This window comes from Idiotropiscis lumnitzeri, chromosome 17, assembly GCF_059441095.1.
Source record: "Idiotropiscis lumnitzeri isolate Australia: NSW breed Sydney's pygmy pipehorse chromosome 17, RoL_Ilum_1.0, whole genome shotgun sequence".
NCBI lineage: Eukaryota > Metazoa > Chordata > Actinopteri > Syngnathiformes > Syngnathidae > Idiotropiscis > Idiotropiscis lumnitzeri.
Genome location: NC_142407.1, coordinates 17000851 through 17021981, shown reverse-complemented (window position 1 = coordinate 17021981; position 21131 = coordinate 17000851). Strand labels below are relative to the sequence as shown.

Below are 21131 nucleotides of genomic sequence, written 5' to 3'. Positions count from 1 at the left end.
TTCCTGTTTGTGGTAGCAATCGTGGCTCTTTATTGTTTCAAAAGTGAGAGGGGAGGACGAGATCAAGAAGAAGAAGCGGCGGCGGCGTCGGCGTCGCAGCGACCGCTCCGTGTTCACGAGTCGGTGTGGATGCCGGTGGTGTTGCTGATCCAGGCGTAGTAGCGCGAGATGCGCGTGTAGACGCCGTACTTGCCGGCCGCGGCGCAGCCCTCGCCCCAGCTGACCACGCCCGTGAGGAACCAGACGCCGTGGCGCCGCGTGACGTGAGGCCCCCCGCTGTCGCCCTGGCACGCGTCCTCTTTGCGGTCGCGGAAGCCGGCGCAGAACATGAAAGCGGTGATGCGGCCCTCGCTGCTGGCCTTGCACACGCTGCGCTCCACCAAGGGAACGTCCAGCCGGCGCAGCGTGGACGAGCGCAGCCCCCCGTCGCGCACGCGCCCCCAGCCGCTCACCACCGAGGTGGGCGCCTCCCGCAGGAGGCTCTCCGTGAAGGCCTTGGGTCCCAGGCAGACGGGCCGGCGCCGCGCCGACATCTCCACCGCCACGGCCAGCTTGAGCAGCGCCACGTCGTGGTTGAAGCGCGACTTGTGGAACTTGTACGACTTGTGGACCAGCTCCTCGGCCACCTCGTGATCGCGCTCCGGACCCTCGCTCGCCCCCACGTCGTGCTCGCCTGCCGCGGAGTCCACAGCGCTGTCATTCGACGCACCGTCTCCTCGACGTGCCAATTCACACTTGATTGTTTGGCGGTTGGCAGTTTGGACGTTTCAACACTGACGCGCTTCTCTGAACCGCCACTAGGAGGTGCTGTCGCTGAGCAATGAACACTTTAACGGGCGCAATCGGTGTTTCAAAACAAGCACTTTGAAGCTGACAGCAGACAGGACCACCACGTGGCGCTGTCCTACACTCGCACAGGAACATGCAAAATGTGCGCACGGCAGTTCCTTCCTCCAAACTGTGTCGTGACTCGCAAATGGCACTCACAAGCCCGTTGGCGGCGTTTCGGCGTCTCACCCAGTCTCACGAAGAAGGTGAGTCCCACCATCCGGGCCTTGATGACGCAGTGCGCCGCCGTGATCACCCAAAGGTCGCTGAGCAGCGAACCGCCGCAGAAAGGTTCCGCCTTGGCCTGCGTCAGCCCGGCCGAGTGCGAGATCAGCGCCGCCTGCGAGAGCGCGACGGTCAGGAGGAGGCGTGGCTCGGCGTGGCTGATGTCATACCTGCCAGGGAAAGTCTCCCGCTTTGGCCTCGTAGCCGCCCACGATCCTCTGGTTGCTATTCTCCTCCGCTGTGACTGTGGGCAGCGTGGGGAAAAAGGAGCGCCACGACATCGGCGGCGGCGGCTCGCCGGCCCCCCTCGCCGAGTACCTCCTGACTCGAGACCCCGCAGAGGCGTTGGCGTTGCGCTCCGATTCATCCTCGTACTCGTAGTCCAACCGCTCGTCCGGGACGCCGTCGGATCGGTTGGACGAACGCGGCGTCAAAGCGGGCGCGGCGCCCGTCCCGCCGCAGCTGAACTCGCCTGCACACATGTCCATTGCGTGTGTGTCTGCGTGTTTGCGTAAGTCTGCGTGCGCATTGCGTGTGCGTTCCACCTGTGGGCTCACAAGCGGCGAGGTCGTCGGCGAGCTGGTATCCGAGCGCGCATCGGCAACGCACGGCGTTTGATTTCATGGTGCAGAAGTGAGAGCAGCCGCCATTGTTGACCGAACACTGCTTGGAGACCTCTGCCGGGAGAACACAAACGAGCGAGTCCCGGTGAGCGGTCCGCTTGGGTGTGCCAACAAATTTTCGAAGGTGCTGCAAGATCTCCACTTGCAGAAGATCTAAACTTAGTGACTGCTTGGAAAGCGCATTCCACCCGCAGCCGGCGCAATCTGGCCGCCTGCATTCCATCCAATTCACCCAAACCATTCCAACTCTCGCGCCGCAACTTGGGCCGAGCTGATCGAGCGTTTAGTTTACTTTCAGCCACCAAATTGTCAAGCGCGCAGGGGGCGAGTCAAGGGGAAGAACGTTCGGTCTGCCAGAACGACCACGACCACGACGGCGCAGTCCAAAACGCACGGAAGGAGGCTTGCATCTTGCACCGAAATCAAGATGTGCCGAGCGCAAGTGCGCCGTCTGGATATAAAAATAACAAATAAAAAATAAGAGCCGCAAGTGTGCGCGTGCGTGTGCGCGTGCGTTCGCTGGCCACACTCACCAATCTCGCAGTTCTTTCCAGTAAAGCTGCTGTTACACCAGCACACGTATGAATTGACGGCATCATGACAGACGCCGCCATTCTGGCAGGGGGGCGGCTTGCACTGGTCGCCGTCTGTCCGCAAACACACGCACGTCAACAAACACGAGCATGTATGCGCGCCAACATCAGCAAACACACGCGAACAAACAACACGATTGAACAAACATTGTACACGCACAATAACACGAGTAGACACGTATTACAATTACAAACCCGACCAACAAACACGAACCTTTATTGCAACCAGACATTAACACGCACGCGCAGACACAAATTCTTACCGACGTATCCGGCCCAGAATTCCATCTGAAAGAATAAACGAGAAAATATCGGCAAAACGTTGACGCATTTACTATCAACAAATCTCCTTATTTTTCCAAACTAACAAATTCAACTTTTATCAACTGATAAAATACAAAGAGTGGACGTTTGAAAATGAACTGACTACCGTAGGCGTCAAAAACAGCTTTTAAGTGGGCCAACGTTCACCTTCAAAAAAAAAAAACAGCGACTAAAATAATTCCTGCTTCATTCTTCTTCTCGCTTTACTTTCATATTGACCGCATCTCCAATTCAATGGCGTCCCGCCACCCAGCGGTCGGAAGTGGAATTACACACACTTTCTTTCAAATCCAACAAGGTTGGAAATGATCATACGTGATTCAATAATCACCTGTGACTTCACATGATCCTAAGTGAGGACGATGGGGGCGATGTTGACACGTTACATGCGCGTGCGTACCGTTTTGGTTTCGTCCTCAAAGATTTCGCGGGCTTCCTCAAAGTCGCACGTTTCCTCCCGGCATTCCCGCTCCAGATTGCCGGCCCTCATCTCCTCGAACGGGCCGCCGTTGTAACGCCGTTGGCGCCGCAGCACGTCGGAGGCCAGTCGCCGCGGCAGTCGCACGCTGATGCCGCCTGCGCAAAGCACACAAACAAATCAACATTCAGCTCAATCGCAATATTTGCCCCGTCACCGTCCTGTCACTCACGCGCGATTCCCTGGACGTCGTCGACATCAACGGCAGCGGCCTGCGCTCCAAATGTCAGCAGCAACAGCACCCAACGCGTGGCGACCATCTTCAATGTGCTCTGCTCAACGCCAAAGTGCAACGACGCACACACACGCGCTGTTTACTTTGTGCGTAAGTTGAGGTCAGTGTCCCCGCTTGACCGTGAAAACAAGGACGTCCGCACACAAAAAGACGGCGAAAACAAGCACACGCCACACACGTGACGATGACATGTAGAGCCAAGCCCGATCATGTATGATGAGGCTCACGTTGTTTTTTTTTTTTTGAAGAAAAAGGAGGTTGTGGAACGAGCTGATTGAAGCACATGATCCGTTTGAATGGAAATATTTGGAAAGGCAAATGAACGCGTGGCAGAACTTTGCCTCCTGACTCCGACACGAATGTCACCATCGATAGGCGTGTTCGTCACGTCAGTTTCATGCGTGGCACAAAAATATGCAGACAGGACATAAAAAAAAAAAAGAGTTGCATGGATGTTCGCAATGTCCGAGACACCATCGGACCTCGTCCACTTGCGTGACGTGTGAAACGTCGGTGTCCACTTTCTTCAGTGGCCGCTTGGATGGTCAACGTGCTGAGCGGGGCGTTTGCAATTTCCGCTTTCTCCTTTCAGCACTTTTGGCCGCTTGGCGTGTGCGCGTGCGCGTTTTAAAAGCAAGTGGCGTCGCAGGATAATGGATGCCGGCAAACGCCATTAACTTTGAGATTGTGTGAGTGCAAGCAAAAGTGGATGTGCACGTTTTTTTTTTTGTCTTGCTGTTAGGATGTATGAGAGCTAGCGGTTAGCGCAATGGCCTCACGGTGCAGACGTCGTGGGTTCGATTCCGGCATCGGCCTTCCTGTGTGGCGTTTCCTGCCACGTTCCGAAAACATGCACGCTTCACTTTCCAAGTTGCAAGTTTGCAACTTTTTCCAATTTCCATCTGGCATTTGGTCGGGTCGCCTCACTTGCTGCCTGCTGTCGCTCGGGTGTAAAAAAAGGCGCAGTTGAGATTTCCCGAGCATCCGGGTGGCAAGATTTGGGAAGCGTCCTGCCTCCGTCCCAGTGAGGCGGAGATGAAAGATTGATGAAGTCCTAATGGGCTTCTAATGTCCTCTAATGATCCGCCGGGCGGGCCTAATGGATCCGGAGCCCCGGAGAGAATCGAACGCTCGCTGGGGGAGTCCGCGATTGGCCGACGGGAGTTTGTCAAATGTCAGGAGCGCAGATGCTCCTGAGCTCCACGGGCGCAGCATGACCTTCCCTCTTCGCAGATCCACCTCAGGTAGGGCGGGATGGAATGGACAGGACCATGTTTCGAGCAAGTCGAGTCTTGCGGTGCGGGAAACCCGAAGAAAGTTCGGCTCGGATGTTTGCGGGGTAATGGGGGGCGTGGGAGCTCGCTATACTCCATTTTGACGCCATCGTTCGTGATGGGATTGAACAGGACGAAGGCAAGTCCGAATTTCAAATTGTACACTTTCTGTGTAGTACCACTTTGAGCCACAAGATGGCGGGCAACACTGAGCGCTCCTGATCTTCAGGAGCTTTTGTTTGGAGATTGACAATGACTGTCACGTTTCGCCTTGAGCGTTTCGCATGACATGCTAGGATCAAGCTCGCGCATTTATGCTTTTGTCCAACAATGTATTGAAAGAAATGCTTTGAAGGAGAAAACGCTGAAATGTGTTTGGAGCACGCTGCACGCGGGAACGTCATCTCTGAAAGTTGCTCATTTGCGGGAGGCTGCAGACTGTGCGCAAGCGCAAGAAACTGAACAAATGGATGGAGACACACAAGTGCAGTTACAAGAACAGACATGGCGCTGATTTCCTGCACGTTTCTGCCAGAAGTTGGCGAGCTCACTGCAAAAGCTGCAGTAGCTGCAGCAACCGCACAGGGGGCGGCATTGAGGCCAAAGAGTCGCTATTTTGTTGACTTCTTCTTGACGTCGGAATCTTTGGCGTTGCTCCGCCCCACCTCCGCTTTTCACTTTTTCTTGCCTTGGGTTATGAGGCAGCTTGGAAGACAAAGTGGCTTCTTTGGGGCTGCAGCGCCCTCTGGTGGATGGCGCGAGGTACAAGTCACATTTCAAGCCAATAGTGAACAGGAAATGTGTGTGCGCGTGTGCGCGTGTACGTGAGCCTGTGGACGCGTGTGCGCGCGCCTTTCCGTTAGTTTTTTCCCTCAGATTTGTGAGCGTGTTTGTGTGCACGAGACAGAGATTGTGATGAATGTGCTTTTTTGTTTTTCTCGAAAAGCAAGAGCGTGCGTGCGAGTTGACGCAAGTGCGTGTGATTCTGTGTGAGGGCGTGCCAATGTTTTTTTTCAGTGTGCTTCAAAGTGTGTGATTGCTTTTTAGAGTGTGTGCGCGTGTGCGTGTGTTCGGCTGTGAGTTGGGCAAAAGTGCGTGTGTTGCAGAGATCTTGCAGCACTTCTGCACCAAAACAGCAGCACGGCCCCGCCCCTCCACACCCCCCCCCCTTCCCCCTCAGACATACACTCCTGCACAGCCCTCCTCCATCTTCTCCCTCATCTCTTGTTCTGCACGTTAGAATTATTTTTTTTATGAATGCAGTTTTATTTCATTGACAAACAGAAGACAGAAGGACTGGGGGGGGCGCTTCTGTGTTGTGTGTGCAAGGGGCGGGGGCTCACTGCAGCTGCGCAACAGCAACAAACACACGCGCGTGGAATGAGATGCACACACACACACACACACACACCTCACTAAGAAAAGTAGAGTGACACACATTGTCCCACAGCCACGCACGCAACAGCAGATGCTCCGATGCAGAGGTCTTCCGAGCAGAGAGGCGTCGCCGCGGCGAGGGGGGAGGGGGGGCAGCGGGGGGCGTGAGTAGCCGGGTGGGATGCAAGGGCGGGGGGCGCGTGGGGGTCTTGACCGGATTCGAGAAGCGCGCCGATGGACGTGAGGGCCGCCGACGCATCCCGGGTGTGAAACGACCACGCCCCCCCCCCCCCCCCTCCCCTGACGACATGTCGCGTGCGGCGGCCATCGCCAGCTCGCTGATGCGCCAGAAGCGGCAAGCGCGCGAACGCGACAAGGCGAGCGCGTGCCGCGGCAGCGACGCCGCCAACGACGGCACCGGCAGCAAGTTGAAGGTGTTCGCACGCGTCAACTTGTTTGGCGGCCGCAAGAAGAGGAAGAGGAGGAGGCCGCCAGGTGAGCTTCATCCTCATCCTCATCTCAACTTTGATGAGCCAGTGGCGGCGGTGCGCGCTTCTCAGGTTCAGGCTTTCGATCGGACAAACCACCCACCCGCGGGAAATCCTGCGTGGAGTTTGTCGGTGACCAGTCCACGGTTTGTCCATGACGACCGGTCTGCCGTGACGTGATTATGTTTCTGTGTGTGCGATCTTGGCGGAGCAGAACCTCAGCTGAAGGGCATCGTGACGCGACTGTCCAGTCGACAAGGCTTCCAGCTGCAGCTTCAGCCCGATGGCACCATCGACGGAACCAAAGAAGAAGACGCCGCCTACGGTCAGCACGCGCACGCAGTCCGCTCGTCTCCACGAAACGCTGACGCGCGAAATCGGATCGTTATTGTTTCAGCGCCAAGTGACCCAAAAGTTGTTCTTTTTCATTCGTTCATTTCCCAACGTGCCTCGAAATGATCCATTTCACCGTGGCCTGACTTACCAAAAAAAAAATTTTTCCCGCTGCTTGGGCCACTTTTAGCCAACTAGTTGACAAATAAACCTTTCAAGTTGGAATGCTTGCGACCACTTTTTTTTTTTTTTCCAACCGATATTAGTGAGTAATCACTCTTTGAGTCCGCGCCGATCCCTCTTTTGATTCTGCACAACAATGATATTGTGGGCCGTCATTTGCTTTCGGTACTCAAAAGCGTGTCACGCCGCGACCTCATTTGGTGACGATGCGGCATCGGGAGCAACTGGGGGTCAAGGCCACTTTGACACGGCCACACTGGCCAACCTCGGAGTCGGGAGACGGCCATTCTATTATTGAGTCTTGTCGGCCCACATGTGTCAAACGAGGAGGACTTAAAAAGGAAAAAAGGAAACAATTGTCAGCAACGCTTGTGAATGCAAAGTACATGTTCACAAATGTGTGTGTGTGTGTGTGTGCCAACAGCTGTGTTCAATCTGATCCCTGTGGGACTCCGGGTCGTCGCCATCCAGGGTGTCCAAACCAAACTATACCTGGCCATGAACAGCGAGGGCTTCCTCTACACGTCTGTAAGTACACACACACACACACACACACGCGCGCACACACGCGCACGCACTAGTGTCGCAAGTGTCCGGCAAAGAAACACAAACAGAGTGACAGCGGATCTCAAACCGTGGCGCAGATGTTGCCGTTTCCCCTGGCAACATTCCAGGGGAGTAGCCGGTTGCCATGGAGACGCGAGAATGAGGAAATGCAGACATCAGCTCCCTTTGTCACGTGACGCCGCCGCGTGTCCTCCCACAGGAACACTTCACGCCCGAGTGCAAGTTCAAGGAGTCGGTATTCGAGAACTACTACGTGACCTACTCGTCCATGATGTACCGGCAGCAGGCGTCGGGCCGGGCGTGGTACCTGGGACTCAACAAGGAGGGCGCCGTCATGAAGGGAAACCACGTCAAGAAGAACAAGGCCGCCGCCCACTTTATTCCCAAACCGCTCAAAGGTAACGCGCTAACCGTTCGAGCTCAGGCTGGCTCAGGTGGGCAAAAAAAAATGAATTACGTGAAAGACTTTGAGGTTGGCATCAAGCCAAGTGGGCTGTTTTTGTACTTCCTGACCAACGACATTAAATGGCCGATCATGTCAGATATGCCGCTGCGAGTTGTCCTTCTAAATGGACGCGAGGTCGCGAGGTCGCGAGCAAGCTTGCGCGTCCGCCAACTTTGCCTCGCGGTTGCGACAATGCGCGACTTTTTCCGTTTCCTCGAGCAACTACCTTCCCCCAAAAGGTGTCAACATTTATTTTCAGATATATTACATCACACACTCGATGTCATACATGGAGCTGCAACTTTTGGACAATTTTTCAGCTCAAGATTTTGTCCCATTTTTTTTTGTTGTTGTCCAGTTGCAAATGGTTGGCACTAAATACAAAAAATTGAAAACCTGAGAGCATCTGGAATAGATTCATTGAATTGCGTTCACCGCTTTGTGTGTGTGTGCAGTGGCGATGTACAGAGAGCCGTCCCTTCACGACCTGACCGAGTCGTCGCGCTCAGGAAGCGGCACGCCGACCAAAAGTCGCAGCGCTTCGGCTCTGCTCAATGGAGGGAAGTCGCCTAGCAACGACGACCTGTCCTGACCTGTCCACGGCAACCCCACCGAGCCCGCAGATCAGACACACACACACACACACACACACATCAGGATGAGACATTTGATCCAACAGTCCTGAATCACTCGATGTATTTTTTGTTTTTTTTCCACAGTGAACCTTGATCGCTTCTAAATGTCCTTCTTTTCCATCGGCTAGCTTCTGTTATTGCGCTCGACTTGCATCTTCACCATCCGATGGTGAAGTGAATTCAGACAAAAGTAGTGCTTTGTCGCCATCTTCTGGCATCCGCAGGCAACTGTAAAGCTCGTCAATGACTTGCCAATGTTTTTTTGTGCTGAGCAACCTTCTTGTGAGTTGAGCAGCAAATTCAGACAAAAGTAGTGCTTAGCCGCTATCTTGGAGAATCTATAACTAACGACAAAGATTTTGGAGGCAGTCAATTGTTGGTGAATTCTTTTTTTTTTTTTTTACTTTGACTTTTTGTTGGCCTCACAGTGAGAGACAGCATCGGGCGCGGGTTCCATCCCGTGTGGAGTTTGCATGTTCTCCCCGTGCCTGCGTGGCTTTTCTCCGGGTACTCCGCTTTCCTGCCACATTCCAAAAGCCCAAATTGCCCTTAGGTATGAGCGTGAGCGGGGACGGTTGTTGGTCTCTGTGTGGCCTGCGATTGGCTGGCAACCAGTTTAGGGTGTGGCCCCGCCTACTGCCCGAAGACGGCCGGGATAGGCTCCGGCGCCCCTCGCCACTCTCGATGACGGATGGATGACTTTTTGCTCATCTTATTGCGAAGCAGCTGTTGAAGTGAGTTGAGGAGCTTCATTTGTGGCAATATTCGTACTCCGTCGAGTCACGTGAGCGGTTCGCAGTTGAGTGCGGCGCGGTTGGGATGAAAATCGCCACCTCCAAAAATGAGCCTATGGTCCTCAGCGGCACGCCCTCTCGAGGCCCCGCCCCAAGCCGAGGAGTCGAAGCGTCACGAGTGAGAGGAGAGGAGGACGCGGCGTGAGATCGACAGGCGGACGGATCGAGACCGCGACTGCTGCGACGCCGACGCCGTATCCATCTGTCGTGGTGAAGAAGGAGCAGAGCCCAAAGGCGAAGCCGTCCATTTAGCCATCGATCCACGTTCCCGATCCTCGCCCACGGGAACGAGACGGCGGACGCAAGCGGCCGAAATGAGTTTCCGCCGCCGAGAGGGACTGGGAACGGAGCCGCCGCTCGTCCGCGTCGAGAGGAGCGAGATGAGGTGGCTCGGGCATCCGGTCAGGACGCCTCCCCGGCGAGGTGTTCCGGGCACGTCCCGCCGGCAGGAGGCCCCGAGGACGACCCGGGACACGTCCGTCTGCCGGCTGGCTTGGGGATCCCTCGGGAGAACAAAGTCCGGGCTTTCCCGCCCAAGCCGACCTCAGGATAAGCGGCAGGTAGCGGACGGAGCCGGCGATCCTCCGACGCGGACGGAGCCGGCGTGTGAAGACAATCAGCTGACAGCGAGAACACGCAACCAAAGAGGAAAGCAGGCTGCCGTGTTGACGCGGCGCCGCCGGCGGCCATGTTTGTCGCCGTTAGCAAGGGATGTTGACATGCGGCGAAGATTGTCGGCAATGCGCCAAACGGCTTCCGGTCTCGACTTTGCGACATTTCCAACCGGCAAAACGAATGCAAACGTTTCACCGCCGTCCAACGTCAAATTCTTCATCGGGGACGGCAATTGTCAAACGCAAATTTCACTCTTTTTTTTGGGATTATTTTTATTTTTCCACATGATGCAAATCATTCTCCAATATTGGAGCTCCTCATTGCACCTTTGGCATCGTTTTTCCAATTCGGCAAAATTCCCAAATTGACATTGGGCCATTTGTCCACCTTTTCAAAACATTCCAACCGGATTTTGCTCAACACTTCTTCACGTCCTCCACATTTGCCTGAAAGTTAAAAAAAAAAAATCTTCAACCCTAACCTGATCCTTCCAAATTTTGCAACCAATTCAAAGCAAGCATCCCAGAGTCCAAGTGTTGATTGGAAACCGACTGGCAAGAATTCCCAACTTTGGTGAAATTCCAAACATCATTCCGCCTTTCTCAAGCGAGTTGAAGCGGTCCAACTTCAACGAGTTCAGCTCACTCAGGGGAGGATTTGCACTTTTGCGGCTCACTCACAAGTTTGTTAAGTTAGCATTGAAGCGGCACTCATGTGAATATGACGAGCCCCCCCCCCCCAACCCCCCGTTTGTTTCATTTCGTTGACGTCTCGCCGGCGCCCGCCGCTTCGGTCCCACAAATGGCGTCATCCGGTTCTTCTTTGTTGTTTGTTGGCCGCACGCTGACCTCTGCCCTCGTAGCAGCACGCCGAGGTCGCTCTTTACGTCGACGTGAGCCCACTCGGCTCAAACCGGAACACTTGTGACGGGGGGGGGGGCGAACGCTTGCCTTCACCTTCCTGTTGTGGACTAAACTTGACGTGCACCAAATAAAACTTTGTAAACAAGTCGCCAAGAGTCACCGGTTGTGCTTATCTCGAACGGTGCAGTACACAGGACGCACAGCAGGTGGTGCTGCGATTCAAAGAAAGACGACAAAGTGGACGTTGACCAAGTGGTTTTAGTTCCATTCCATAAAGTGCAGCAGTAAAATACTCGCAGCGGTCAACGTCATCATCATTGAAGGGTTGAATTCATCCCATCGGAAGCCAGGAGGCGCCTACCCTGGCCGTCGTCTTTACGTGCACGTCTTGGACTCCCACGCCTGCAAAAGGCGGAGAGCAATCCCGCGCAAATGTTTTGTTAGCGATTGTTCAGGTCTCGCTTCTCGAAATGACGACTTTGAGACGAGACGCGGACAACCGCACGGACGCTGAACGCATTTGTGTCGACGAGGGTTGGAATTTGGAATTGTTTTGGGTTTGTAAATGAAAGTGGCTTTTATGGTGCTTCAGTTGCCAAATTCTCTCGCTGGCGCAGCGCTAACAAATGCGCAAGTTTCTCTTCTTGACTTGAGGGAAAACATGCGGCCAGACTCACCTTCGCCTTCTGCATGACGCTTCCCTCGGGGGAGGCGTGCGCGAAGGGCGGCCGCTTTCGCAGCTCTGAAGCCGAGTTGTCTGGAATTGCGCCGCTGTCGTCGAACACTTTGCTCGCCTTGTCACTGCGCACCTGCGTGCACACGCACACACGTTCGCGCTTCTTTTTATTTTCAATGAGAAGGCAAAATGTGGCGCATTATTTGGATTTTTGGGGGTGACATTTTGAGAGCAGCGTTGTTGGTCAGAAGCGCTTTCCTTTGGATCAAGTATTTGTATTCTTAACAAAACGCTGGCGTGGCACCAAAAGCCAAGTCGCAGTTGAGCCATTCGTGTGTCATGATCAACGACAACCTTTGGGAAATAGAATAACGCAGTACAGATTCTGAAGTTGACCAAATTGTGACTTTTGAGGTTTCCGAAACGCAAGATTCAAACAAGGTCGCTATTGCGCAATCCGACAAGTATAGAACGACGGTTGGACCCTCCTTCTCGTGTACGTTTGCAGCTCACGCATGGAACAAAAATGAAAATGAAGGACAATTTGGCTCTAATGGGATACTTTGAGTTACTTTTAGGAAGGTAACATCTAGTTTCAGTAAAAGCACTCGCACACTGTCCACCTAAAGAAAGGTGAGTTGAGAACAACAACAACAAAAAAATCGGTGGGGTTGAAAAAAGAAAAAAGTCTTTCTGCAAATGATGAGCCATGTTTTCCTCCTTTTTCGAACCGCTCACGTGCGGATTTGAAGGCTACCTTGGTGATGGGCGTGGCGCTGGTGGGCGGGGCTAGGCTGCCGCCTCTGGCCAATGATGTGTTGAGGTTTTCTTTGACTCGGCTCAGCTTGAGCTCAAGTTCTACCCGCTCGTCCTCCTTCTGCCGGCACAGCGCCTCCAGCTGGACAAGACGTTGCACCACGCCGCAGTCTGCCCCTGCTCACACAATTGACACAGCAACCGCACGCGCACATGGATACGGAGGGGCTACTGGTGCAGCTCACCTGTGACGCTACTGTCCTTGAGTTGCCTCAAAGTTTTCCTGTCGGCCCGCAGCTCGCTGAGGGCGCGTCTGAGAGCGTCTTTCTGCCTCTCCAGCGCCGCCTGCTGCGTCACGTATCTCCTGGCGTCGTCTTCGGCGCGCAGTTTCCCATAGCGAGCGTACGGGTTGACGTCTGGACGGCAAAAAGGCGGACCCGCATCAACAGTCAGTCGGCCATTTTTGTTCTTGGGGGCGCTGCGTGGCGAGGATGGACGCGGCCCCCAACGCTTCACCAATTCTTTTGTTTTCGGACTTGGTGGACGGGAGTGAAAAATATTCAATGTGTCATTTCTTCAGCCATAAACATTGTCCTCGAAAAAAATCCCAAAAGAAAGATTTGGGATTATTTCATGATTTGTTTCAAGCCTCGATGACCTAAAAAGGGATTCATTTTGGATGAATCCTTTGGGCCCTCGGGCCGACGAGATTACAAAATCGCTATCCGGTCAAGTAACAGTCGTAGTTTTAGCCCTCCTTCCACCAAGCAGGCGTCCAAAATCCCTTTCAAATACCCAACCGGCTTGTTGAGGACGCAAAAGTCAAAGAGCCACGACTGACGCGTGAACTCACCGGAGGCGTGTCTCTGCTGCTCCGTCCTATCCGAGTCCCTGCTGGAGAAGGAGGCGCCGCGCCTCGCCGGGCCGCCGTCGTCGTCCTGAGGTGACACGTGAAAACGAGGCGTCATCTCCACAAGAGCTGAGCTTGCAAATACCCCCCAAAAAGTGCACTCGCGCCTTCAAACTGCCCTCAAAGAAAAGAAAGAAAGAAAGAAATCCCAACGACAACGACACGGGGAGATTTAGCCCGGCCCAGCACAATCTCACCGCCACACTTTCGTAGACGTGGTCATACGTGACGCCGTCGCCAGCGGCGGCCCACCTGAGATGAAGCGAGGCAGAAAATTGCGTGAGACCAAGACGGGCGAGAGGAAGTGAAAGTGCGACCGTCTCACAGGAAGGAGTGGCGGGCGGCGTGGCGAATGTCCGTCAGCGCGTCGACGTCCACGTAGTCGTAGTGGAGCTCGTCGGGCAGCGCGTCGCCGCCCGTCTCGGCCAACAGGACGCCCAGCCAACGACCCAGACCGTCGGAGCAGCCGGCCTGACCGGCGCCACGCAAACGTCAACACCGACAACGCGTTGGAAACTTGTTCTTGCATTGCCAGAAAACTGGCAAGCATTTTTGAGGTTAGAAATTCAAATGACACTTGTTACTTTTCATCAGATTGATCGTTGAATTCATTCATCCGCAGGCAAAGGCACTTTTTTTTTTTTTTTTATAAACACATTCCAACATGAGACAATGAAACAAACACGCCCCTTACGAATTTGTTTCAGTTTTTCTTTTTTTTTTTAATTGGCTCATGTTCCTGGGAGTGAAATGTTGAGCCTGTAATTGATATCTTTGTTGTAAGCATTAAGGCCCATTATAAAAAAAAGGAATTCTTTTCTTCATGAGTGACGCTGATGTGACAGGATTACCTCCAAGGCCGCTAGCTCCGCCCCTCCCCGCAGGATGCGGCAGGAGAAGGGACGCTTGGGGCCGAGCCCCCCCGGCACCACAAGGGCCCCCCGCAGGGCGATCGGCGCCACGAGAGGGCACCGGTCGCTCGGGTCCCTCTGCAGAGTCAGACTTCCCGCTCGCACCGTGCACCAGCACTCCTTCCAGACGCCGCTCACGCGCACGCTCAGATATCCTGGGGGCGAGTTTGCACCGAGGTCAGCTGACCGCAGCGACCGATCCACAAGGCGCCTCACCGCAGCCGGGGTTGTCGTGGCGACCGCAGGGGACGGGTGGCTTGCGTTTGGAGAAGGTGATGATTTGATTGACGGTCTTTCCCGCCGCGCGGCTGACAGAGCCCGTCAACTGCGACAAGGCGCCGCCGCACTTTGCTTTGCCTGCAATCCAAAACACAGATGCTCACCATGACGGGCGACCAATCAGCTCATGAAAAGAAAAATGATTTACAGTAAGCAGTGAGAAGGCAACAAAAAGTTATGGCCAGAAATGTCCTTTTTTTTTTTTTTTTACTTGAAATGTTTTAATAAAATCTTGTACCAGTCCCAAAACAAAATTGATTAAACTTGTTACGGACACTTCTAAACGCGATATTTGGAGTAAAAAGGGTGTTATCATTCACACTGAACATGATGAACACATTTTCTTTTTTCATGAATCACTTGCTGCATCGTGTTATGCTTTAATTTGTTGGGCTTGAAAAATAAAATCAAATAAAAAGAACATTTGTCACATTTGTTTTCATATTTCTAAATGCATTCCAATGCTCCAAGATTTTTTGGAATCAAGATGGAAAAAAAAAAAAAAAAAAAGAGTAATATGAGTAACGCCAGTGCTTTTTTTTTTTTTTTTGTAGCGGACGACAAAGTAAAAACGTCCCGGAGAAGTGGGAACCAAAGCGCTCACTCCTTGCCAGCTCCCCTTTGGCGACTTTGTGACGTCGTGTGCGACGCGCAATCGCAGGAAGCGCTTCCTGTCAGCTCCCGTCTCACTTCCTGTCGGCGCCTCACGCCAACAAGCACAAAAAAATAAAATCACGATTCTTACTAAGCGCCGCCCCAAACTGACTCGAACATTTGCGACGTGGATCATAATGAAAAGATAATTGTGACAATGACAATGGCGTGTACACCCACCGAGTGCGTCGCCGGCGTGTCGTCCGTGCGCGCATGACGGCCCGCCGTCCGAGTCCGACGGCAGCATCTGAGGAAGGAAGGTTTTCGAATCATTCGGACGTCGGCCATCGTGCCGCAGACGCCTCGCAGGAGGTCGGCTGCCCTCGTTCGGGAGCAGCGCTGCCAAATTCCAATCGCGATGAAAACGGAGCACCGCTCGCATTTGCTCGTCACCGTTTTCAATTTCTCCCGACGGCCAAATGAACGAAAGCAGACAATGACGCCGCCTGCGTGCGTGATGACGAGGAGGAAGAGGAGCGGTCACCTTGTCAAGCTCCGCCTTCCTCTGATCGACGGGACAAAGGGATGCGTTGAGGGCATCCGCGTTGCCGCGATAGCTGCCAACATCTTGCACCACCTGAAAGTTTGAATTCATTTAATGGCATCTGCAAATTGTTTTCATCTCACGAGGGGGGGGGGGATAGAAAATAAGCACTGCCTTAAGCGAAGCCGCAGGTGGCAACCCGGCCCAACGCGTGGTTAGCGCCCGTTGGCGACACTTTTTAGGACCGGCGGGCAAAAAAGGCGACAAGTGCTCGAGAGCCGGCGCTCCGCAGCAACTTGCCCTCCGATTGTCTTGGAGGAAAAGTGCGAGCGCGGGCGTACCTTGATCCAGCGCTGGGCCTGCTCTCGGCTGGGCACGGCCAGCACCAGAACGTCGCCGGCAGGCGTGGAAAAGCGCAGCTCGTGTCGTTTGTTCTTGCGGCCGTCCTTGCCGACGTAGACGACGCTGCACTGGCCGAGGGCGAGCTCCGTGCGGGGGCCGCTCTCCTTCATGCTCTTGTAGCACTGCACGCACAAACGCAAACGCACACACACTCGCTCTCAGTCCGTTCGTCGTCCCCTCCCTCACTTCTTCCCGTCTCGCCCTCTCAGGCTCGGTGTCGCCTCTTTTTCAGGCTTTCTCTTTCTTGGTTTTCCTTTTAGTCTGTCTCTGACACTCGCAGCCTACAAATTCTCTCGCGGCCTTTTTCTCACCTGTAGTTTGTCGTCTCGCACGACCACCAGCTGTTTGGCCCACCGCCCGAATCGCTTCTTCCGCGGCAGGAAGGCGCAAATCCGACAGTCTCCGAGCGGAGCGTCTGGCGTCCCGTCTGCGGAGGTCCACCTCCGAGGAGGACTTTGTGCTTTGCTCTCGTCGTCGTCCTCCTCGTACGACTCGTAAGAGCTGCTCGCCGCGTCGGAGTCGTTATCTGAGCGCAGGGACACCAAAAAAAAAAAAGAAAAAAGAAAAAAGAAAAAAAAAAGCAACGATTCTCAAATTCCGCCCTGGAGAGAACAGGAGCAACGTGAGAGAGTTGCTGTCGGCTTTTCTCGGATGTGTTGCTGCAACGTGTTCCGTTAGTTAGGCGGCTGCGGGGCGATCGTGAACACTTTCCGCTGCAAAACAATTTTGGGCATACAATGTTTCTTTTCATTTGACCTCGCATGAAACAGAGCAGCGGCCTGTCCAATAGGAACTTCTCCCCTCGCTTGAACACTCGCAAGTAGCGTCGCATTCCCGAGCAGAAAGCGGTCGAGAGGACTCACGAGAGTTTTTGGCAGGCCCGCTGATCCTGGCGGTGGGGTAGTTGTCGTCCGCATCTTCGTAGTAGGCCTCCCCCTCGCAGTTCCTGCAAGCTGCCGGGGAAAAGCGACAACGTCGCCAACGAGATTTCGTCACGACGGGCCCTCGTTCACCTCGGCTCGTCACAACATGGATAGAATCATTCGGATTTGCTGTCACAACTGCGGAGTGGGGAAGGTTTTTCGATTCCAAACGCAGCTCAATTCATTCCAACATTGTTCATTGGCAACAAGTAGCCACTAGATGGCGGCAAAGCACTACTTAAGTTGAAAAGACGCTCCTCAAACAACTCCTATCACAAGATGGGACAAGACGCTCAAAGTGAGACGTCACATCAGAAAATGCCGGATGAAATCAAAGTCACCCAAAATAATAAAGCTTTTTTTTTTTTTTTTTTACTCAAAGTGAGATACGGGCGATCAACAAACCCGGCCGGACGTGTGACGTCATTACGAGGAGGTCAACGTGGAATGTGAGCAAAAACGGTCAGTAAGCGATATTTGCAACTTCTCTCTCTCTTTTTTTGTACAAATGTATTTATCATGAAGGATTTGTGAAGTGCTCAATTCCACAAAGATGCCAGCCACTTGTGCGGCCATGTTGCTAATTTGTGCTCATGTCCTAAATGTGCATTAACGCAAAGACGTGCCCACCGTCCACGTTAGTGCTCAAGTACTGCGGGGCCGAGTCTGGGTCCAGCGGAAGAGCCTCCTCGTAGTCGTCCGCCGGGAGGGGCGTGGTAGGCAGCGGAGGGGGCGTGTCCGTGGGCGTCTGAGGGAAGCGAGCAAACGTGCTCACCATCTCAACGCGTACGGCAAAAAGAAAATCCTTTGGATAACTTACAGATCTGTCTCAATATGTGCCTTAATTGTTCGTATATTTCAACATTTATTAAACAAAAAAAAAACCTTACAGATCTGTCAGGAAGCTTCCCCTCTTCCTCTTGCTCCCTCTGTTGGACGGGAGCAGTACTGAGCACGTGCAGATCGTTGTCTGGTGATGCAAGCAATGACATCATCGTCACAACACTTGACGAGAGCTTGATCAATCAGTTGGCCAAAATAAGGCCTTTCCAAATTGCCGACCAATGGCCTCATCATTATTTTAACTTGCTACGACATAAGAGAAGATAATATTCCAATCAAATATTCTTCAAAAAAAAATCTACCATTTGATATTGACAAACCCCCAAAAATTACAATCGCTGATGTGAATTTGATTTGTCCTTCAAAAACTCCCGGTGGGCGGGGTCCAAGGACTCACCAAAGCGCTCGAACAAGGACTCGACAAAGCTGGTGCCGTTGCCGTAGAGACGGCCGCTGACGTACACGTCCGAGCCGCCGGCTGCAGGCAATGCACGCTTGCTATCATTCAACTGAAAACGTGCCCCAAAATGTCCTGGTGTGTGTGTGTGTGTGTGTTGCACTTTTCGCGACCTGACACCTGCAGCGTGTCCAGGATGCTACGCACGGACGCCATCTTGTGCGCGGCGGCGGCGCTGAGGCTCTCGGCGTCCAACAGCTTGAGCAGAGCGGCCAGCTCGCCGACCAGTCGCTCCACCGCCTCTGCCGACAGATGCCACAAAGGTCATGACCTTTTGTCCAAATCCAACTCAATTGAAATACTTTTTGCCCTCAGCTGGCCCGATGCATAAAAATGATCTCACACCCACTGAGACAATAGCGCAAGGTCTTCACAGATCACAATGAGACTCAAACGACTCGGGGACAAAAACACGCACACACGCCACAGCTGCATTGCGGGTGTGAGCAGCCATTCATGAATCCAACCGACAGCTGTCAATGTGTGTGCGTGTGCGTGTGCGTGTGCGTGTGCGCAGCTCTGGCTTCCTGTCTGGGTTGTTGACAACTCCTGCATGTCCGACGTCCACGGCTGCGTTCGCTCACCATGTTGTCGAGAAAATGCTGCTAACCCGATCACGTCCCGGCAAAATTATCCGCAACCCGAGCGCACTACAAATTGACATCAATTCCATGTTTACGATGAGCAACGTACTGGAAATGTAGAACACAATGTGCATGGCTTCCTCATGAGACGACTCTGCAAAGTGTTTGCTTGGAAATGAGCGAATCTCAAAGAGCGCAGCTCGTAGCACTCGCGGTACCTGAGCGCCCTCTTGTGGTGCACAAATTCATGTCAGCTCAAGGATTTCACGGTTGCGTTTCCAGTCGCTTTCGCTCTGTGAGAACAGTTTGTTTTCACATTTGTAATTAGGTACATCTTCCCCGCCCGGAAACTTCTTCATTTGGGCTTACGACATTTAAACTTTATTCCTGTCAAATATTTTTTTTTCTCCTATTCTCATGAATGACAATTTTTTTCATGAAATTTGACACATTTTAGATGGCCCGACAATTTTTATGAAAAGGTCGGAGGGTCGAGGCCGGAAGGGCGGGGGACTGGCTGGCAAAAAAGGGTCGCGTGTCCAGCTCTCTTCATTTTAATGAGTAACTTTTGTGCCCTTTTCACGGGAAACCAGACCAAAGATGTTCGGTGTTTGCGCGCGGCTGACGTTGGTTCTTCCAGATCGAGAGCCAGCTTGCGGCCCGCTTCACCCACACAGCGAGCATTGTAACCCTACACACACACACCGTCATGAGACTGGAACCATGTGACTCCAATTTTGGATGGTCCGAGTGACTGTGTGATCTGTGTGTGTTGTGCGTGTCTTTGCTCTTGTTGGGGAAGCGGGGTGGGGGGGGGGGCTGACATTTGTCCGTGTGAGGCCTCAAATGACCTGATTGAAATTTAGGAGCAGCAAAAAAACAACAACAAAAAAACGAGACAATTAGGGAGGCAGAGAAGGAGCTAAGGAAGCTGAGGAAGGATGTGAAGTAAGTTAAAAGTGAGGTGTGGGAAGAAGCAACAGAGAAGGAGAGGAAGCTTAGTAGCAAGGAAAGGAGGCCAGGAGATGAGGAGAAGAGACAATGGAGCAGGAAAGGAAGTGAGGAGGAAGGGAAGCAGGAGGAAATATAGGACATTAAGGGGACGTAAAGGGAAGAAGGTGAGTGAGGAGGACAAGAGGACAAGGGAGCCAGAAAGTCAGCAAAGGAGTCATGAAGGAGGCGAGGGACTTAAGAAAGGAGATAAGGGAGCAGAGGGAAAGAGATGAGATTGCTGGGGAAGGATGCGAGGGCAAAGGGAAGGAGGTTACGTAGGAAAGGGAATGGGTGAGGACCGGGTTAAGGAGACAAGAGGAGGCAAAGAAAGGATGGAAGGATGCAGGAAAGGAGACAAGTGAGCGCAAAATTCAAGAACGGAGGCTTCCGGTCGCAAACTTCGAATGACTTCAGAAGCGTCGGTGTGACTTCACTCCATCGCCGTTTGGAACACAAACCCTCGTGGCCGACTCCCTCGCTCACTCGGTTTTCAAGTTTTTTTTAGACTTGAGCCACTCAAGTCGCTTTTACGTCATTGGGTCTCATTTGGGAGCCATGACGTCAACTTGACGTGAAAGAAGGCGGCTAGCAGCTAGCACCTAAGTCGCGGCGTTGTGACGTCAGGTTGAAGCTCAACTTGTGTCACGAACTAAAAAAAAAAAAAAATGTGAAAACTCACCGCTTTGGCTTTCGGGCTCCATGCGCTCCAAATGTCCTCTCGTCAACTTTTGTTCTCCGGCGACCACTTCCGTCATTTGGTCGTCGTTGTTTGACTTCGGGGCGGAACACCAGGCGGGGGCGAGCGTAGCCGGCCAAAAGGAGCCTCCGGGCGGCCGCAGCTGAGCACACTGACCGCGGCCGGATGGAGCGAGGGCGGAAGCTGGAGGACCTCCATTGGGCTGCCCGCACGCTCCGGGATCCTAGCGCCCGTTTTTATTTTATTTTATTTTATTTTATTTTATTTTATTTTATTTTATTTTATTTTATTTTATTTTATTTTATTTTATTTTATTTTATTTTATTTTATTTTATTTTATTTATTTATTTTTTAATTCATTTTATTTATTTGTTGTTTTTAATAGTCGACGACGGGGCTGAATATTCCTTCGTCTTGCAGCGTCCTCACAGCTTTGTTGCAAACGGCAACTAGCAGCATCCATGTGTACCAAGGCGCTGCAAACAGCAGAGGGCAGCAGAGTCACAGACAGACAGAGACGGACAGACAGACAGAGCGATAGATAGATAGATAGATAGATAGATAGATAGGTCAACAAGTAAAGTTGCTTTTAATTTATTTTTTAAAGTCATAGAAAACTTTGACTTCAGTTTGGTCAACATTTAGCCGATAAAGTTATTTGCCAGCCAGATTTGACAGTCCA

At 52.9% G+C, this 21131-nt stretch overlaps 3 protein-coding genes across 9 annotated transcripts; 1 reads left to right on the top strand and 2 right to left on the bottom strand.

Moving 5' to 3' along the window:
- Positions 1-3378, bottom strand: LOC148320664 (coagulation factor IX-like). 2 transcript variants are annotated; one of them, XM_088279323.1, is made up of 8 exons: positions 3244-3378; positions 2994-3169; positions 2533-2557; positions 2210-2323; positions 1599-1730; positions 1224-1525; positions 988-1168; positions 1-673 (listed from the first exon to the last, which is right to left on the bottom strand). In XM_088279323.1, exons 1-8 carry the CDS (start codon positions 3329-3331, stop codon positions 114-116), a joined length of 1578 nt encoding a protein of 525 aa, XP_088135449.1. In that variant the 5' UTR covers positions 3332-3378; the 3' UTR covers positions 1-113. The 2 variants fall into 2 exon arrangements, with proteins under 2 accessions (XP_088135449.1, XP_088135450.1); XM_088279324.1 differs by having other exon boundaries at positions 1018-1168; positions 3244-3377.
- A 1126-nt stretch (positions 3379-4504) lies between these two features.
- Positions 4505-14701, top strand: LOC148320663 (fibroblast growth factor 13-like). Of its 2 annotated transcripts, none has more exons than XM_088279171.1 (5): positions 4505-4550; positions 6660-6770; positions 7386-7489; positions 7728-7926; positions 8429-14701. In XM_088279171.1, exons 1-5 carry the CDS (start codon positions 4520-4522, stop codon positions 8563-8565), a joined length of 582 nt encoding a protein of 193 aa, XP_088135297.1. In that variant the 5' UTR covers positions 4505-4519; the 3' UTR covers positions 8566-14701. The 2 variants fall into 2 exon arrangements, with proteins under 2 accessions (XP_088135297.1, XP_088135296.1); XM_088279170.1 differs by lacking the exon at positions 4505-4550 and adding an exon at positions 6053-6452.
- LOC148320662 (actin filament-associated protein 1-like 1) lies at positions 11119-20648 on the bottom strand. Of its 5 annotated transcripts, none has more exons than XM_088279165.1 (19): positions 20432-20648; positions 18289-18417; positions 18116-18196; positions 17766-17845; positions 17506-17653; positions 16816-16905; positions 16264-16478; positions 15892-16074; positions 15551-15643; positions 15247-15313; positions 14350-14490; positions 14074-14288; positions 13548-13693; positions 13420-13474; positions 13166-13250; positions 12558-12728; positions 12314-12489; positions 11558-11689; positions 11119-11282 (listed from the first exon to the last, which is right to left on the bottom strand). In XM_088279165.1, exons 1-19 carry the CDS (start codon positions 20505-20507, stop codon positions 11256-11258), a joined length of 2310 nt encoding a protein of 769 aa, XP_088135291.1. In that variant the 5' UTR covers positions 20508-20648; the 3' UTR covers positions 11119-11255. The 5 variants fall into 5 exon arrangements, with proteins under 5 accessions (XP_088135291.1, XP_088135292.1, XP_088135293.1 ...); XM_088279166.1 differs by having other exon boundaries at positions 17506-17623; positions 20432-20646; XM_088279167.1 differs by lacking the exons at positions 18116-18196; positions 18289-18417.
- Between the last annotated feature and the right edge of the window lie 483 nt (positions 20649-21131).

Coding starts and splice junctions, on each gene's coding strand:
- LOC148320663 (XM_088279170.1), top strand. CDS start 6,266: ATGTCGCGTGCGGCGGCCATCGCCAGCTCGCTGATGCGCCAGAAGCGG. Junction 6,771..7,385: donor AGAAGAAGACGCCGCCTACG/GTCAGCACGCGC, acceptor GTGTGCCAACAG/CTGTGTTCAATCTGATCCCT. Junction 7,927..8,428: donor TATTCCCAAACCGCTCAAAG/GTAACGCGCTAA, acceptor GTGTGTGTGCAG/TGGCGATGTACAGAGAGCCG.
- LOC148320662 (XM_088279165.1), bottom strand. CDS start 20,507: ATGACGGAAGTGGTCGCCGGAGAACAAAAGTTGACGAGAGGACATTTG. Junction 18,418..20,431: donor GGAGCCCGAAAGCCAAAGCG/GTGAGTTTTCAC, acceptor ATCTGTCGGCAG/AGGCGGTGGAGCGACTGGTC. Junction 11,283..11,557: donor GCGTCATGCAGAAGGCGAAG/GTGAGTCTGGCC, acceptor CGCCTTTTGCAG/GCGTGGGAGTCCAAGACGTG.
- LOC148320664 (XM_088279323.1), bottom strand. CDS start 3,331: ATGGTCGCCACGCGTTGGGTGCTGTTGCTGCTGACATTTGGAGCGCAG. Junction 3,170..3,243: donor CGACGTCCAGGGAATCGCGC/GTGAGTGACAGG, acceptor TGCTTTGCGCAG/GCGGCATCAGCGTGCGACTG. Junction 2,324..2,532: donor ATTCTGGGCCGGATACGTCG/GTAAGAATTTGT, acceptor GTTTGCGGACAG/ACGGCGACCAGTGCAAGCCG.